This window comes from Pollicipes pollicipes, unplaced genomic scaffold (genome assembly GCF_011947565.3).
Source record: "Pollicipes pollicipes isolate AB1234 unplaced genomic scaffold, Ppol_2.1 Scaffold_3087;HRSCAF=3621_pilon_pilon_pilon, whole genome shotgun sequence".
NCBI classification, from domain to species: Eukaryota; Metazoa; Arthropoda; class Thecostraca; order Pollicipedomorpha; family Pollicipedidae; genus Pollicipes; species Pollicipes pollicipes.
Window position 1 is genome coordinate 26,103,972 of NW_023596225.1, and position 17,368 is coordinate 26,121,339.

The 17,368-nt window shown below is 55.1% G+C and overlaps 2 protein-coding genes across 4 annotated transcripts in view; one reads left to right on the plus strand and one right to left on the minus strand.

Moving 5' to 3' along the window:
- Positions 1-1,002: 1,002 nt before the first annotated feature.
- On the minus strand, positions 1,003-14,839 carry LOC119090425 (trifunctional enzyme subunit beta, mitochondrial). Of its 3 annotated transcripts, none has more exons than XM_037213226.1 (11): positions 14,784-14,839; positions 10,174-10,262; positions 9,469-9,613; positions 8,758-8,945; positions 7,825-8,012; positions 7,211-7,385; positions 5,890-6,148; positions 3,726-3,813; positions 2,726-2,876; positions 2,059-2,147; positions 1,003-1,489 (listed from the first exon to the last, which is right to left on the minus strand). In XM_037213226.1, the coding sequence occupies exons 2-11, from the start codon at positions 10,223-10,225 to the stop codon at positions 1,445-1,447; spliced, it is 1,380 nt and encodes a 459-aa protein (XP_037069121.1). In that variant the 5' UTR covers positions 10,226-10,262; positions 14,784-14,839; the 3' UTR covers positions 1,003-1,444. The 3 variants fall into 3 exon arrangements, with proteins under 3 accessions (XP_037069121.1, XP_037069119.1, XP_037069120.1); XM_037213224.1 differs by lacking the exon at positions 14,784-14,839 and adding an exon at positions 14,580-14,633; XM_037213225.1 differs by lacking the exon at positions 14,784-14,839 and adding an exon at positions 14,576-14,633.
- A 449-nt stretch (positions 14,840-15,288) lies between these two features.
- LOC119089955 (mRNA (2'-O-methyladenosine-N(6)-)-methyltransferase-like) overlaps positions 15,289-17,368 on the plus strand; it is an 11,494-nt gene continuing 9,414 nt past the window's right edge. Inside the window, exons 1-2 of the mRNA XM_037212756.1 lie at positions 15,289-15,340; positions 16,857-17,152. Coding sequence (XP_037068651.1) covers positions 16,868-17,152 — 285 coding nt within the window. The 5' untranslated portion in view covers positions 15,289-15,340; positions 16,857-16,867. The remainder of the gene's footprint in view (positions 15,341-16,856; positions 17,153-17,368) is intronic.

A 17,368-nucleotide genomic window follows, 5' to 3' on the forward strand; every position in this document is an offset into this window, starting at 1 on the left:
CTCTCCGTTGGCTGTCCAATGTGTGCCCATCTTCTGACGGAGGTAAGCTCTCTCGCCCCATACGGAAGAGCGCGTTCCTCATTTCGCAACATGTGCGCACGTGCTCACTGGGCACAATCGGGGAGGGTACATCCACGAGAAAGACTTGACCAGCTTGGTCTACTGTGACCGAGTCACAACATACCGAGAAAACGCGTTGCGTATTGCAGCATCTGCATTATATGACATACTCAACTTTGACCTGATCCGATTGATACATACGAATCGGATACGGAACGTGGTGATTGGTATAATGGAGCATTTGCATTATATGACATACTCAACTTTGACCTGATCCGATTGATACATACGAATGGGATACGAACGTGGTGATTGGTATAATGGAGCGCGTCGGCTACTTAGGCTATTCTGCTGGACGCGGAACATATGCCTGTCCCAAATGTCTTTTCCACTGCGTCGTCTTAAAGGCACAGGAGAAATGTCATGTTCCCACGTCCGGAGCATACATCATATTCGGTTTTGAGTTATGCATAAGCGCCATTGCGATGTGAGCGGTGATGTAAGTGTTAAACCACCGCGAGTGGTGAGGTCACTTCGTGTCGCAAACCGCACGGCCGGAGACGAGGCCCGGCTCTGGCCGGCGCACGGGCTGCCAGATCGCACAAGGACGGTGTGCGGTCCGGGAATGGACCAATCCGCGGCTGGGACGCAGACGTCGACACCGCGCCAGTTTAGGGCGCAGCCGCAACACACACCATATCTGCTCCGCGGTCAAACTGTGCAGCGATGCAGCGACGGGGCGTGAGCGACAGCCTCCGATACGGCGGCCGTGGCCGCATGCCATTGCGGCCGAGCGACTCCAGGCAGCGTGGCGCGGGGGTGAGACGTCCGGAACACACCACCGAACGAGACCCCACGGGAGCGGCCTGGTACGTCCTGACGGATGTCAGGCGTCCCCGCCGCTCCGACATCCTGCCCCGTCGCAGATGCGCACACGCCCTGCACGGGCTCAGTCTCTGTATTCACATCGGCAGACCGCACGTCATCACATATCTGGTCTGTGGCTACCCCGCCGCGCCCGGCGCAAACATCAGGTGCGGCTTACGGATGCTGCTAACATATACACAGCGTCCGGCTGGTTCGGCGAATGACAATTCAACGCGAGGCCCGTACTTGGGCGGCATCACAATCGCCACCATCTGTTTATGTTCCTGTAATCGCTGGCAATTCATTACGAACGGCTATACGCACGCCACGTCCAGTACGGTGCCCGTTCACACGCTGCGAATCACGCTTACCAATTCCGCACTATATTGATAAAATAATCAGATATCGCCCGCATCCCACGCATTCAAACCACGCCACCCTCCCGGAGACGCGTCACCTGGCCACCTCCGGAGAGGCGACTTGCATTGTAACAGAGGCGGCCGGCCGGGGCGGCGTCTCACATGGCGGCTCCGGGGTAGCGCTCCACGATCATGCCCACGCCCTGCCGAGCGAGGCTCCCGTCAGGTCAAGGCCCGGTCACGGACCGCCGCCGGGCCGGGCGGCGCCAGCGGGCCGCCCGGCACCACCTCCGGTGAGGGACTCGGCCGACGACACGTCACGCGCATCATCCGCACAGTGGCTCGGCAGTCGGCTCTAAAAGCTGCCCGATAGACGGTGACGGGACGGTAGGCTAGCTGCGGATGGCGAACCCGTCGCAGAGAGAGCGGAGGCCCGCCTCCATACACCAAGAGGCGCCGGCTGTGCAGCGGTGGGGGACCAACCACTGCCAATGGATAAAAGAGAGCTGACCCGCCGTCCGGGGCTCGAGGAGAGCAGAGCAGGGTGACCCACCGGTCGAGGCTCGAGTAATAGCGGCCCACCACCCAACAGCGGGGAAGGGTGGCCCGCCGCCCGAGGCCGGAAGAGAGCACGGGAGGTTGACCCACCGGTCAAGGCTCGAGGAAGGGCGGCCCACCACCCAACAGCGGGGGAGGGCTGACTCGCCACCCAAGGCCGGAAGGGAGCAGGAGAGGATGACCCACCGTTCGCGAGCGGACACGGACGACTCACCTGTCCTCCGGCGGCGCAGGCGGCGATGAGCGCGTACTTGCCGTCCTCCTTGATGAGCCGGTGAGCGGCGTGCATTGCCAGCCGGACACCTGCCGGCCAGACACGTCGTCAGACGGCGCTACCGCCCCGCCGCGGCGGCCGGTCGAGCGGCGCGGCACCCGCCCCTGGGTTATCTAGCACCTGCTATTGTCTCCGAGGCAACACATGTCTCAACAACGTGTGTTAAGGGGAATGCGAATATTACACAAAATATCTACCTAACGAGTGTGGTGTAAGTTAATTTTATTGGCATGCATCGGGGTACATGAACAGCACCCAATTATAAGTGCACCCAATTGTATGTAATAGAACCCAAAATGCATGCCGACATCCAATTAACTGGCAGCGCTTAACAAATTAGGAATGTTGAGTTGAGTAATGAAAAATAAAGCAATCACCATGGAGCAGTCTGTACGGCCCAACGCGCCAGGGGTTCCAGGGGTAGTGTTCATCGTTACGCCCTCAGTAGCTGGCGGCCGCCCTGCCCATCACCGCCCTGCAGCGCCACGAGCTGCCGCGCCGCGCGGCGGCCGGGAGCAGCGCCCGAAAACGCCGGCGCTGGGTCCGACAGCGGGCGGTGCGCGGCCGCACTGCCCGGGCCCCGGCGGGGCGCCGGCCCGGCTCGCACCTGTGGCGCCGAACGGGTGGCCGATGCTGAGCGAGCCGCCCCACTTGTTGAACTTGTCCATCGGCGGTGCGCCCACCTTGGCCGAGCGGCCCATCTGGTTCTTGGCGAAGTAGTCCGAGTCCATGGCCTTCATGTTGGCCAGAATCTGACCCTGAGGCACGGGACGGGGCCGGCGTTACGGACCGCTGCTGGGCCTGGTCAGCCGCGGGTCAACACCGAGACCTGGCTCCGGGGCACGGGGCGGGGCCGGCGTTACGGACCGCTGCTGGGTCTGGTCAGCCGCGGGTCAACACCGAGACCTGGCTCCGGGGCACGGGGCGGGGCCGGCGTTACGGACCGCTGCTGGGCCTGGTCAGCCGCGGGTCAACACCGAGACCTGGCTCCGGGGCACGGGGCGGGGCCGGCGTTACGGACCGCTGCTGGGTCTGGTCAGCCGCGGGTCAACACCGAGACCTGGCTCCGGGGTACGGGGCGGGGCCGGCGTTACGGACCGCTGCTGGGTCTGGTCAGCCGCGGGTCAACACCGAGACCTGGCTCCGGGGCACGGGGCGGGGCCGGCGTTAAGGACCGCTGCTGGGTCTGGTCAGCCGCGGGTCAACACCGAGACCTGGCTCCGGGGCACGGGGCGGGGCCGGCGTTACGGACCGCTGATGGGTCTGGTCAGCCGCGAGTCAACACCGATACCTGACGCCGGGTGACGGGGCGGGCCGGGCTCCCCACAGCGACACTGGGACGGACAGCGGAGCCCAGACGGCCACGCCTGCGGGTCCGATCGTGGCCCTGTAGCATGGCAGCCGGCATGGCGCGCTGAGCGAGACAGCACCAACAGAACAGCAACCCTGCCGGGCGCCGCTACCAGCGCCATCTGTCCAGCCTTTGCGCATGCGCAATTGAAACCGCACGCTAAAAGTCCGGTAGAGTGCTAACGAGTGAATCAGAACCACAGAACGGAACTTATGTCGACAACAGAACTGTGAGCGCGGGTGACGCTGCCACTCACGGCGAAGGCCTCGTGGAACTCCCAGACGTCGATGTCCTGCGCCTTGAGGCCGGCCTTCTCCAGCACGCGGGGCGTGGCGTACGTCGGCCTGCCGACCCCGGACGGACGGTCAGACGCCGCAGCGACGCGCCGGCCGGCACTCCAGCAGCAGCGAGGCACGGTCAGGAACACTTGGTGACACTTAAAGCGATGCAATTATCTACACCACTCAGATGTTGCTCACAAGCACTTAGGCAACGATACAGACCCTCACACTACTATGCCATTTTTAACAAAAATTAGTGATCCCAATAAATGCTTCTTGTGGTTCGGTTCAGGTAATTTTAGTCCCGTTATCTTTAAGTCCACCCGAACATCGCGCTAACTTGCTTCACATATCTTCGTTTTGTCACCAACGTCAAACGCCCACTAACAGGATGTCTCTGATTATCCCGGCGGCGCAGCTGGTCGATCCGTGTGGCAATGACAGTCGGAAGTCACTGGTTCAAGCCTGACTTCGGTACGCTTTTCCCCGACCGCCTCCTATTCAGGAGATGGTGCAGCAGCTGGGAAGTGATCGCCTGGCCGTCGGGTAAACGCTGAACCAATTAGCGCACATGGCCGTGGCGTCCCGGGTACGGTCTGCCTTTACATAGACCCTTTGGTCCGGTGTCACTTCCCCAGGGCACAGCCTCGCTTCGTGTCGCCGGAGCCGTCCTCTTGACTCACCGGGCCCGCGGAGTCGGGATAGAGTCCGCGTGTGCACTAATGGTCAGGACCGTCCCGCATAGATACCGAAAACTGAAACTTCCGTCATTTGCATGCCGAAAACTGAAATCTCTATCGTGTACGTGCGGAAAACTTAAATTTCTGTCAGGTGCATGCTGAAAACTGAAATCTCTGTCGTGTACGTGCCGAAAACTGGAACCCCTGCCGTGTGCAAAGCGTACCTGTGTAACTGACAGTGTGAGTGATGGATGCAACCAGAAAAGTCCCTATGGAGCACCATTTTTCCTGATGCCTTTGTGCATGTATACGTCTACGAATTTTGGTCAAAATATTGGAGCGCTGCGCCCCATCTTTGCCGTCATCTACCCGTAAGATGTATACAATTTTACAGAAGGCTATACCCAGCCCAGGGGGAGGACATAACGATAACGTTTGCGCAGCATTCCGCCGATGGCCCTGTTCCGCAGGAGCCATCCCAGGCGGCACGATCGTGCCAGACCAACATTCGGCGACTGGCACAAGGCAACAGTTTGACTTTGTCAGCTTCTCCCGTGGAGTGCAGTGTTTCGATCGCGTCTTAACGACGGGAGGCCCTGCCGATTTCTCTGGGCAGGTGCGGGGCGCGTTTGACGGCCGCCTCATCTCCGGACGCCGTGCCAGGTGGGCCGCAGCCAGGGCGGAGGCCCTGCCAATGCAACGGTGCACAGCTGGCACTGAGTGACCGCTACTGACGTCGGCCCGGGCCGCGCGCCGGACAGCGGGAGGAGTGCGGTCTGCTGAACAGCCCCCGCCTGCCCACCTCACTCCGGGGCAGACGGGTGGGAGTGATCTGAGGGGTGCGCCCCTCCAACACCCGCCCACCTCACTCCGGGGCAGACGGGTGGGAGTGATCTGACGGGTGCGCCCCTCCAACACCCGCCCACCTCACTCCGGGGGAGACGGGAGGAGTGATCTGAGGGGTGCGCCCCTCCAACACCCGCCCACCTCACTCCGGGGGAGACGGGAGGAGTGATCTGAGGGGTGCGCCCCTCCAACACCCGCCCACCTCACTCCGGGGGAGACGGCAGGAGTGATCTGAGGAGAGGAAAGGAGCTGGCGCGGACCTCTTATTGACGGCGGATAAATGACACCCAGCGAACCCTAGAAGTTAAAGCGCAAATTTTTGTGCTGGACCAAATTCAAGCAGTGACATACAAAAACGATTTTCAGACGACATAAGCGTGACTGTGAAACCCCGCTTCCTGGTCTTAAAATAGCCGTCGCCATAGTCCAAACTTTTGGACAACACAACGACGTTTTCACCTCATCCCCCTCACTGTTCAAGCCATTCCCACAGAGTGAAGCTGTACCCCGCCGCGCCACGAGCCAAACGCGATCCTCCCCGCCCCTCCATAACCAAGCGCGCCGACCTCCGGCCGGCCGGTGCCTGGTCAGAGCGGGCCGCCGCTGCGCTCACCCCAGCAGCAGCTGGTCCTTGGGGTCCTGCGAGACGAACGTCAGCTCGCGCAGGTACGCCTTGGGCTTCCAGCCCATCTCCTTGGCCTTCTCCTCGGTGGTGATGAGGCAGGCCGAGGCGCCGTCAGTCAGGAAGGACGAGTTTGCCGCCGTCACTGTGCCGTGCGGCTTGACGAACGCCGGCTTCATGGCGGCCATCTTGGCCGGCGGTGTCAGCCTGATGCCGTTGTCCTCCGAGACCATCTGGTCCTTGCCCGGCACTGTCGGCAGCAGGCCGGGTCAGGCGCCGGACCCGACAAAACCGGATCGGGCCAGACCGGACCCGGTCGGACCGGATCAAAACCGAACAGACCAGACGCGATCGAATCGGATCGGGCCAAACCAGATCGGACCAGACCAGACCAGACCAGACCAGACCAGACCACACCAGACCGAACCGGACCGGACAGGACGGACCAATTTAAGACAGATCAGGTCATAAAGGCGCCCGACCGTTGTAGCCATCTTACGCAGGAATCCTGAATAGACGAACTGACGAAAAGTGACACTTTCCGGTCAGGGTGATTTAACGCGGACTGAGACTGAGACCCGGCAGCAGTGGTCAGTTTTCCACAGCGAAGTTATACCTGAACCCGCTGATGATATCAGACAAGGTCTGACACAATTGTCAATGACCGTCCATACCCTCACGCACGTACATGAAAAGCAGCCGAGCTGGCTTTCGCGTTGAAGAAATGTCCGACTGTGGTGTGTGCTAAAACGGTGCGGTCACCGACACCGGCCGCCGCGTGGGGTAGTGCGCCCAGTGGTCGGACGCTCGGGATGTTGTAACTGATCACGCGGCGGCACGTGTCACTGCTAATGTCGCCAGCGTAGAGTCTGTCACGCCGGCTGCCGCGGGGACGGGGACGGACAGCCAGGTTCGAATGCGCACTAGAGGCGTAACAGTTGGGAGAGTTTACATGCCCCGTAAAAGGGGTTTGTGAGTTCTCATACATGTGGCTGTGCCGTTTGGGAACTCACACGCTTCCACAAGATTACGCTCTAGATCCTTCCAACCCAAGACCCAAAACGAAGATGCTATTTCACGTGGGGGCACATCGATGTACAACACAAGTAAGAAACACGGAAATATGAGCGTATGACGTAGACACACTTGACTTTAACGTGCGATCCTGTGATGGTCGGATCTGCCTGAACAGCGTCGAATGTCTGAAAACGTGCGTTAAGTTGACTCATGCTGATTCTCGCGTCGTACACCGTTTCCACGCGTGAGCCCCCCCCCCCCCCCCGCCATTAGAGCGTACTCGCCAAGCACTGACCTTTGACGGGGACGACGTCGCAGAGGAGGCCGTTCTTGCGCGCGTCCAGGGCCAGCTGATGGGAGCGGAGCGCGTACTCGTCCTGCTCGGCCTTGCTGACGCAGAAGGCGGCCGCCAGCCGGTCGGCCGAATGCCCCATCACCTCGCCCGTGCTGAACTCGGCGATGCCCGGCAGCTGGCGGGACACGCGGCGGTGGCGATGATTACCACCATTTGGAGCCTAATGGCCCTTGAGCTCACGTGACCGCGACGGTGGCTGTCAATATGTCACGTCAGGTGCGACCAGAAGGGGAGCCCTCGATCACGTGTCCCACACGGCTGCGGTGTAGCCGTCAACTTCAGCTTAGTTTACAACATAGGGATCTGAGCCCAGCTGACAAGAGCGCATTAAGTGAAATCCCAACGTCGTGACAAATGTATGCGAACCAGACGGCGAGGCAACCACCCGCAGCATAGACCAAGTGCACACTGTGTAACCTCCGATAACGGCGCCCGCCTCCAGTCTCCAAGATGCACACCGCGTTCGCAAACAGCTGAGTTCCATGCCGAGCCACCAGCGCACGCCCTGCGCGCCGAGCCTGGCCGACCGCCGCCTCGGCGAGCCGTGGACTGACCTCTGGCGCGAAGAAGGAGGGCCGGATGGAGGCGAGCAGGCCGAGCCGCTGGCCCAGCGTCTTGGCGCGGTTGGCGCGCAGCATGATGGAGCGCATCTGGCGCGAGTGTCGGATCGGCACGTCTGACATGAACTCCACGCCGCCGGCCACGCACGTGTCGTACACGCCGGCCGAGATCAGGCCCACGCCTGGCGGCCGGCACGCGGCGGCGTCAAGGGCGGCGCGTGGGGTCACAGGGTGGCACGCGGGGTCACAGGTGGTGCACGGCGCCACAGGCAACGTGCGGGGTCACAGGGCGGCGCGCGGGGTCACAAGGCGACGCGCAGGGTCACAGGGCGACGCGGGGGCCATAGCGATGCGCCTGGTCAAGGGCGATGTTCGAGACGTCCTGCGTGCGGTAGTCAGGTCAGGCCCGCTGTGCACATGCAGTGACGCGGGATGGGGACGGGGTCACAGGGGACGGCGAGCACCAAGGACAGACTCAGGTGACAATCTAGGCCATTGCCGGCGGTCAAGGTCATCGGTATCGGGTATAGGCGATCCGGTGACGCGGCGGATCGTCCACCCCACTGGGATGACGTCACTGTCCCCGACGCATACTGCACAGATCGCTGCTATCGCCCATTACAGGGTGCGCCCAAGCCACTCCACACAGCCCTCCGTCACCCATCCAGCCCGGCTGCCAGGCCCGCACCTGATTAGATAGTGATATATCAGCCCATAAGATAACGGAAAGGCAACTGATCGGGCGCTAGATGAGCAAACACCAGGCCAAAGCCGCAGTCGGGCGGCGGGGTCCACAGTCTATCCCGCCGGCACCCGCCACCAGGAGCATCGCTGCCCGCCCCTGCCTGCTCGGGGCGGGAGCTGGCAGGGTCGGCGGGTCTGTCCCACCGGACACGTCTGACCAGCGGCCGGTGCGGCGCCACTCACAGGTGGCGATGGCCGCGTTGGACGAGATGCAGGCCATGGTGACGGTGTGCGCCGGCGTCTTTTCCGAGAAGCCGGCGCCCAGCATGGCCTCGCGCGCGATGTTGCTCGTCTTCACCTCCTGGATGACGGTGCCGAGCGTGACGTAGTCGATGTCGGCCGGGTCGCAGTCCACCTTGCGCACCAGGCCGCTGCCGGCCGCCGCCAGCACGGTCAGGGGCGGCGGGGCGTGACGGCGGAAGGCGGGCAGGAGACGGCGGTGCGCGGCGGCGCCCGCCGTCGACGAACGGACGCGGTTTGGACCATACAGGGTACACAGACGTGCAGTATTCAGTTCATTTGGGATGGCGTGGGGTCCATTCTCACACCTTATTTAGCAAAGCTACCCCACCGGGGGTACGTCTTTCGCGCAAAGGACAAGCACTCCCTCGTGCACCGATTTCGATTATCCAGCCACATGACGTGATCGGCTGTTTTCTAAAGGTCAGTGCTGGCCTGAGGACGGGCTGCTGCAGTGGCGTCAGCTGGCTGCTAAACTAAAAGGGCACGTGACCCCCAGCCGGTGCAGCGGGTCCCGTGACCCCCAGCTGGTGCAGCGGGTCTCGTCACCCTCAGCTGGTGCAGCGGGTCCCGTGACCCCCAGCCCGTGCAGCGGGTCCCGTGACCCCCAGCTGGCGCAGCGGGTCACGTGACCCCCAACCGGTCGGCACTCACAGCAGAGCCTCGCGGGCCAGGTCGTGCGGCATCATCTTGTTGTACTCGGTGGCGGACATGAGAAACGGGGTGCGCACGCCCTCCACCAGCACCACGTTGGGCTTCTTAGCTTGCGAGGCGGCCGCCGCCATTGTGCGCACGCCACCTGCGGGTCACAACACACGGATTTGAGAGGGCCAGCACACCGCGCGCGGAACAACGGAGACAAGGAGGTACTTAGCTGTGGTGGTCAAACTGGGGCTAGCAAAAAACGTCCTTCCCAAGCTCTCCACTGAGACCCTTTCGACGAAAAGCCTCATCACACACAGTAGATTAGGTATTCCATGAGCCATAACATAACATAGCATTGAGAGATATCTCCCATTCCCGAGAAAAATAATTCGAAGTTACTGCACTGGGCTGTGTTGGGCGAGAAATTCAAGCAGACATTCGGATGAGACTTGGTTCAGACCCCGAAACACTACACCAATATCCTCCAAAGTGGAGGCATGGTACTCCACGTGCATAAGCTAACGGAGCACGCGAGCTTTTCCGGTGCTGCCCAGACCGGTACACAGCTACACGCCGTCGGTGTCTTGTCTCCAGCGACTCTCCCACGCAATCTCCGACAGTCTGAGGCATCTCGACTGTGCACACGCTGAATGCCTGACACGGCACCGCCGAGCACAGATAGACGTGCTTTCCGGGACGTGCGCCGGCGCTTACCATAGCAGAACAGCCTCTGTAGCTGGGCGGGTTTGATTTGAAGAACAGCCATGGCGGAGTCCCCTGGGTTGGACTGAGTGCCTTATCACCTGGTGACAGGGGGTGAACGTTAGTTGAAAAGCCGATGCTCATGCACGGGACCTGATATATCAATCCGAGCACGGAACGTTGCACCCAGTTAGAAAATCCAAACATCTGCGCTTACTAAGGATAATCTCATGATCAGAGTAATCCTAAGTGTACAGCTCGTGACCGAAGTCGAATCCGAAGCCGGTGGCTTCGAAGTTTGGAACTGTAAAACCGAAGCCAGCGGCTTCGTACTTTTAAAACGGCCGAGCAAATACAAAGCCAGCGGCTCAAAACTTTGTAAACGCGAAGCCGAAGCCAGGGACTTCGTACATTGGAAACGCTAAGCCAAAGCCGAACCACCATCAAGTTAAAATCAAGAGGTCAAAGCCCACGCCAAATCTAATGTACAGTGTCGTTTTGCACGGCACAAAAAATCGCGTCTGTTCAAACCCGTGGGGTTCAGAAACATACCAGTTGTTTTGCGGAATTACTAACACAGGACGGATTGACAACTGGCTGAGACAATATGCATTCTGGATGGAAAGTCTCCCGACCACCGTTCTCGTCCTGCGTGTCAGTACACACAGTACGCCTCGGACAGTTAGTTCTGCCGCCGTCAACAGGTGTTAATTTGTCCTGAGAATGACCGACCAGCTTGCGATTCTGTTCGTGCATGCGTCCCAGCCTAGGGAAGTTATGTGGTGCACTGGGGTAGCCGGTCATTGTTTTAGTAAAGTAAAGTCACAAACGCAGTGAATAATCAACATGTCAAATCCGCAACATTTTAAGCCCGCATAGATCTGAGGCCGGACTCATGATCAAAGGCTTGTTTTGGCCGAAACCAGTTGTCTGAAATGAGACGAAGCCAAAGATAAAGCTGAAACTAATTGTTCAAAACGGCACGACGCCAATGTCGCAACCGAAGCCAGCCGTGAAAAATGGCTCAAAGCCGAAGCCAAAGCCGAAGCCACTGGAGCAAACCATGACTTCGCCACGCCCAGGCCGAAACTGAAGTCCTTTCATCTTTTGCCTGATAACTATATGTTGGAGAGAAGTCAACACTTACAGATTATAAAGCATGCTAAGTGGTTTCTTATGGTTTAATTACACCAAGACCATTCGTTGCTCTGACTAAAACATTACATAAATGAGCATCAATTTGACACGCATTTGGTATATGAACTGAATGTGAAAGGGCAAAGGATTTTGAAAGGTGATGTTACTTATTCTATTCTGAGGACCACAAACCCAGACAACATCTACTACTCCCTTCTAGCCAGCAGACAGTTCCACATGTTCTGCCACACAGGGATTGGACAAGTACAACCTGCCACCAAAGGCATCCAATGTAGAAGGATGGATCACATGCACCATCTTCTGGATCTGACACTTCCCAGGTCAAAGAGGCGGCCATATCCTCTGAAGCATCCACATAGGTGCAGACCACCTTTCTGTGCATGACTCAGGCTGGGGAGCGACCCAAACACTCTGGGGTTCTTGTGACCTGCTCAACAGGAGGGCCATGGTAGGGATGCAATTAGAGTCTTGTGGGGTGGTGAGTGTAATATGGCGTCCATGTCCGGGAGGACCTCGTAGGCAGCTGGTACCCCACACATGCTGCATTCCACCCTGACAGAGCAAAATTCCTTTCATGTTGCATGCCCTGTGTCCACAAACTATCACCAGGGGCTGTGAAACTATCACCAGGCACTAGATGTAAACCCAGAGTCAACTGACTGTTGCTGGTAGGACAGTACTCTTGACATTGTGATTGTTTGACAGCATCTTAAGTTTCACACTCTCTACAGCCTAGCACATCTGAGTAACTACTTGCCCCTAGTGTTGTCTCCATGCTGATGAGTGCCTTGGTCCTCCCACAGATCTGATACTGCATTTCAGTTTATGGGAATGGTACTCAAACATGTTTTCTTGGCTTCAAAAAGTCATCAGCTCTGCAGCAAACATGATCTATGAGTACAAAAGTTTACTATGTTTCAGATTTGCTGGAAAAACTCAGCTGGCTATCTGCAGACAGCCTCACCAAATACTGTGTTGTGTTGCTTCTTCAAAAGGTGCTAGCTCTGGTAAACCAGAAGTGCTGGCCTGTGAATTTTGGGAGGCATCCCAAACCCTACATCCTCACATGACAGGATGAAAATTCCTGCTTCTACACAGAGATGGGAATGGGACACCTGTATTGCCCACATGCTAACCAGCATAACTACCTTACCTGTGACCCCACATGACTTAGTGGGTTTGGCTGTGCACTGAAATCCACCTAGCGCCTCAATGTCTACTCTGACCACATAATGGTTCCAGCTTTGCACTCATAGTCATTGACACCTTATTTCAATGCTGTGATGATGAAATTGAATAGCCATGAGCCTACTGTGGACAGAGCACATACATGTCTGTCTTTGTCTACGCTGCCAGAGTGGTGCGGTTGGAGTGGTCTCTGGTGCAATGCTGGTGAATATAACTAACAAAAATATTGGCTAAGAAGCACACGCAATGAGGAGTATGGAGACCTGGAGATGTGGAAGAGGGTGGGAGGGGGGGGGGGGGGGGGTGGAGAGGTCAGAGGTGGGATCAGGAAACTGGGGCCTAGTTACCATCAGCTGAGTTAATGCAAAAAATGTGCATCATATTACAAACATTAGGAGAAGAAATGCAAGCCCATTCTGCCCGAATTGTGGAATACATATAAGGCCAAATTGGTCCCAGAACATATAGTTCAAGTTTCTGTAATTTTTATAATGGTGCACTTCAATACCCAGCATGATATTGAGCCACCCAGCCAAGAAAAGATGCTGACTGTAGGGCTCTTCATTACTTTTTAGAAATGTCATGATCCAACCCTACCTAGATTTACATTATGTGCCCAATCCACCTGCCTCATTCTTTGTAGCAAGCCAAGAGAAGCTGCTCACTGTAGGGCTCTCCCTTACTTTTAAAAATAGCCATGATGCCAAGCCTACTAGATGTTACATTTATGTGCCCTACTACTTGCCTCAATTCTATGCAACAAACCATTTCATTTAGCAGTGAATATTTCATTACCTATTCAGTGATGGCATAGGCATAGGCAGCACAATGAGTGTTCTCAACTAGGGATAACTTCATTAAAGCTTTGCTGTTTATTTAAATGACATTTTATTAAAATACACACTGCTTGTAAAAATTATCTATTGAATGCGCATATGTCAGCATGCATGTCAAAGTGGAAGACCCAAATCATGTGCATTATCTGATGACAACCAGCCAGCCATGCAACAGTTATTCTTTGACATTTTGGGCACAGTTTTTCTTGACTGTCAACATGTTCAGAAGAAGTTTTTTGGTCTGGTTACAGATTAGGGTTAAAAACTTTCAGACAGATCCATCACTGACTATCAATGGGGCTTGGACCTTGGAATATGCTGAGCTACTGAGGCTGTATGGCATTGCCTGTCTCTCACCCAGACAGAAAGGCTAAAGACTGCATAGAATGAAACCCATTGCCCATGGTTCCTCAGGCATGCAGCTTCATTAACCACTGTGCTATCAGCACCTTGCAGTGGAAAGATACTAATGCTCTGTGTACTATGGTAAGCTGCTAAATATCTATAAACTGCATAGTGGCTGGCCCATCCTGGTCCATTGAAGATGAGCTACACACAAAACCAACACTGCTTGAACACAATATATATATATATATATATATATATATATATATATATATATATAATCTCCAAAGATTCCACCTACTGCACCTCATGTGCACACAAAATTTATGTGCTAAGCCTGGATCACGCATACACTTGAATAATCCTAGGCCAAACTGAGCTAAATTGCTGGCTTATCTATGCCTGAAAAACAGTTTAAGCTTTTTGTCAAAAAGTTACAACATAATTTCTTGAACATGGGCTCTCCTGGACACCAAAATCAGTGGTGATCAAGTGCCAAACATGCGCACATCAAACTGATGGTGTGAAGCTCTGAAACTCGTGAGTCCCACATGGCCTGCTCCAGACAATCGTCATCATATGTGTAGTTTCGCAGTCTGGCTTACCACTCCCAAAATAAGGAAATTCATTTTCTTCTCATATGACATTTAACTGAACCCATGATCCATATGTATACCCGACCCAGATCCGAATTTCAAGTACTTTCCTATATAACAACCACGCACAACAGTTTGATGAAATCTACATCAGGATCAAAATCAATGCATTGCAAATTTACACAGCTACAGTGCTCCACGGCTTTGGTAGGACACCCTCCTAAATGACTTTCATCACGCTAAGTTGCCACCCCCGCACCTAAAAAAACACAGTTTGCACGTATTTCCTACCTACCTTCGGTGGATGCACCGGCGAATCAAATGTATGAAGGGAATAAGAATGTTGGCCTCACCCCCTTCACTTGAGTGCCTAGAAAGACCGTCTTCGGAAAGCGGCGCAGATTGAGAACGCTGACACCCAGATCTGTATCGAAAATAGCAAACCACTCGTAGAGATCTCTGTTTTCACCAATCCGGTTCTAGATGGGAGAAAACTCACCAATCAAAAAGCTAACACGTAAAACTGCTCTGCTACTTCTTTGCTTCGAACAGGTTCTTCGTCTCGGGACAAGCTGCTGCACAAATATTCATTTGTGCGTCAGCTGATTTATTAGAGTTAAAGGACCTCCTTGATCCCGAAGAGCGTTCTAATGCTGACTGATCTATTTATGTCTTTTAACGGCACCAAATGATCAGCTCATCAATTTTTACTGCATATTCCGTACCTCATCGTATACTTTCAGCTGCCGTCCAGGCAGCCACAACCTTTTGCCTGGTTACGTGGTTGGAATAGTATCTTGGGGAAATTTTCATACCGTTGGTACCAGCGTACGTTAGAATGCTAGTTTTTAATATTTTATCGATTTTGATGTGAAAGAATTATGTCATTGCATACATCTCAATCAAATGTCCGTCCACAGAAGATGCACTCAACAGCAGAGAAGATATACCGTACATTGTAGCGGTCACGTGACCAAAATAACGATCACGATCGTCAGAGGCAAATGGCGTCGGTGCGCTGTGGGCTACGTCTGGCCGCGTCTCGTGCAAAATAAGGTGTGCTCGAAAATCCTACCTTTCATTGTTGAATTTCTTTTGAACTTTGTGCATAATAGGATGCATTGAACTTGTAAAATGTGTTGTATGGTCCTTCATGTCGCCACACATCCTGTTATATGTGTTTGAAAACCCGGTACGAGTTGGGCCGTTGAGGATCGTGCGTGTGAAATTTTAAAATGCCGTTATCTGATAATCTTGCGTGTTCATATTCTTTAGTTTCATGGTAAAGTGCGCCAGGGAAGATTTGAGTCACTGATGCTATCGTTTTGCCCATATATAGCTGATTGTGGCCAGCTCAGGGATATTATTGCCAGCCACACTGGATTGGCCATATTTGTATAGTCAATATCAGTTGATTGAGCTGCATCAATTATATCAGGGTTGTTTTGCCATCAGCTGAGTGTGGTGGACCCTTGATTCATTGAATCGGATCCCCCAAATCTTTCATTTTTGAACACTGTTGGTACTGTCTGCAGGGTGATGCATGATGAGGTAAACAAGAGAGGGAAAAATGATCACAAAGCATGCATATGTACTTGTGCAGTAAATGAGTATAGGTCTGATTCTATGTAAGGATGTATAACTTGCATTTTCAGTTTGAAATGTTAGGTTCAATAGGTTCAATCATACATCACTGTCCATCAAACTTAAGCTGGCATTCAAGGTGTGTCATGATTCTAAAGAGACATTTATGCATGATATATCTCAGTGGCTCTGCCAGTTTGCTTCAGTTAACTGTGTTAAAGATATTAAGTTGATGGTTTTCATAGCTGAATATTGCTTGCAGGACTGCTCCCTGTATGGTTACTGAACAATATAGAAAAGTGATAACAAGGCACAGGATGGCATATTGATCATAGTGACCATGTTTTGTCCCTGCTTTTTCCTGCCACCACTGAAAAGCTAAACATGATTTAGAGGCATCACATTACTGTAGTATTGTTGTTTTTAAGATATTTTTAGCATGATGCTATAATATATTGTGCTTTTTTAATGTGAATGTTATGCTAGTATGAATTCAAGGTTTCAAACCCAGTAAGTTTTCTTGAACCAAACATATTCAATTGGTATTAACAACTGCTCTGTATTTCCTTGTGGTAGCTGTGTGTGTAGGCATTTTCCTATCAACATTCTATGCAATTTGTTAAGATATGTAGTCGCATGAAAATGCAGTGATACAAACAAAAGTTACCACCTTTATTTCTGTTTGCTGCACATGGCTTTACTAGTTATGACTTCACCAGGTGGCCTTATCCATGCTGCTAAATGTGTGCAGATACTGCCCAAAAGGTTTGAAAACATTACCTCAGTTAACAAGCGGGGTGCCAAGGTAGTGGAAAACTATATGCATGTGTGCTCCACACAAATATCTCACCTACACCTGAGCCACTGATTTCCTGTAACTGCCTCACTTTTTTAACACTTGTTCCATCCCAGGTCCCTCACCATGACTTCTGATCTCCCTATGTCTCTGCCTGCTATCTCCTCACCCCATGGCGTCTCCTGCCCCCAGGTTGGGCAGCGATGAACTCGAGCGGGCCGCCGGCCGGCTGGGAGCCGGGCGCGGCGGCGTCGCCGGCCGCCGCCGGCTCGCCGCTGCCGTCGGCGGTCGGCGTCGCCGGTCCGAGCACTCCCGTGAGCGCCGCGCCGCCGCCGCTGCCCATCCCCGGCGACACGGACCTGCCCGCCGAGCTGGTGGCCGACGGCTGGCGGCGGCTCTGGTCGCGCCGCGAGAACCGCCACTACTTCTGGAACCACCGCACCAACGAGTCGCTCTGGGAGCTGCCCACGGCGCACGGCCGACAGCAGGTGCGCGCGCGCGGCGGCGGCGGCGCGGGCGTGCTGCTGTCGGCCGGGAGGGCGGTGGGGTGCGGTGGGATAGGTGGCCTGTCCGGCTGAAGCTTCCATCAGCTGGTGTCCGTGCCACTGATGCCGTGAGGTTTCCTGGAGGTGGCTGTAAGTGTTGGGATGCCTCGCTCAGGATGTTGTGCGTGAGGTAGTGGACTGAAGTATCTGAAGTGTTTA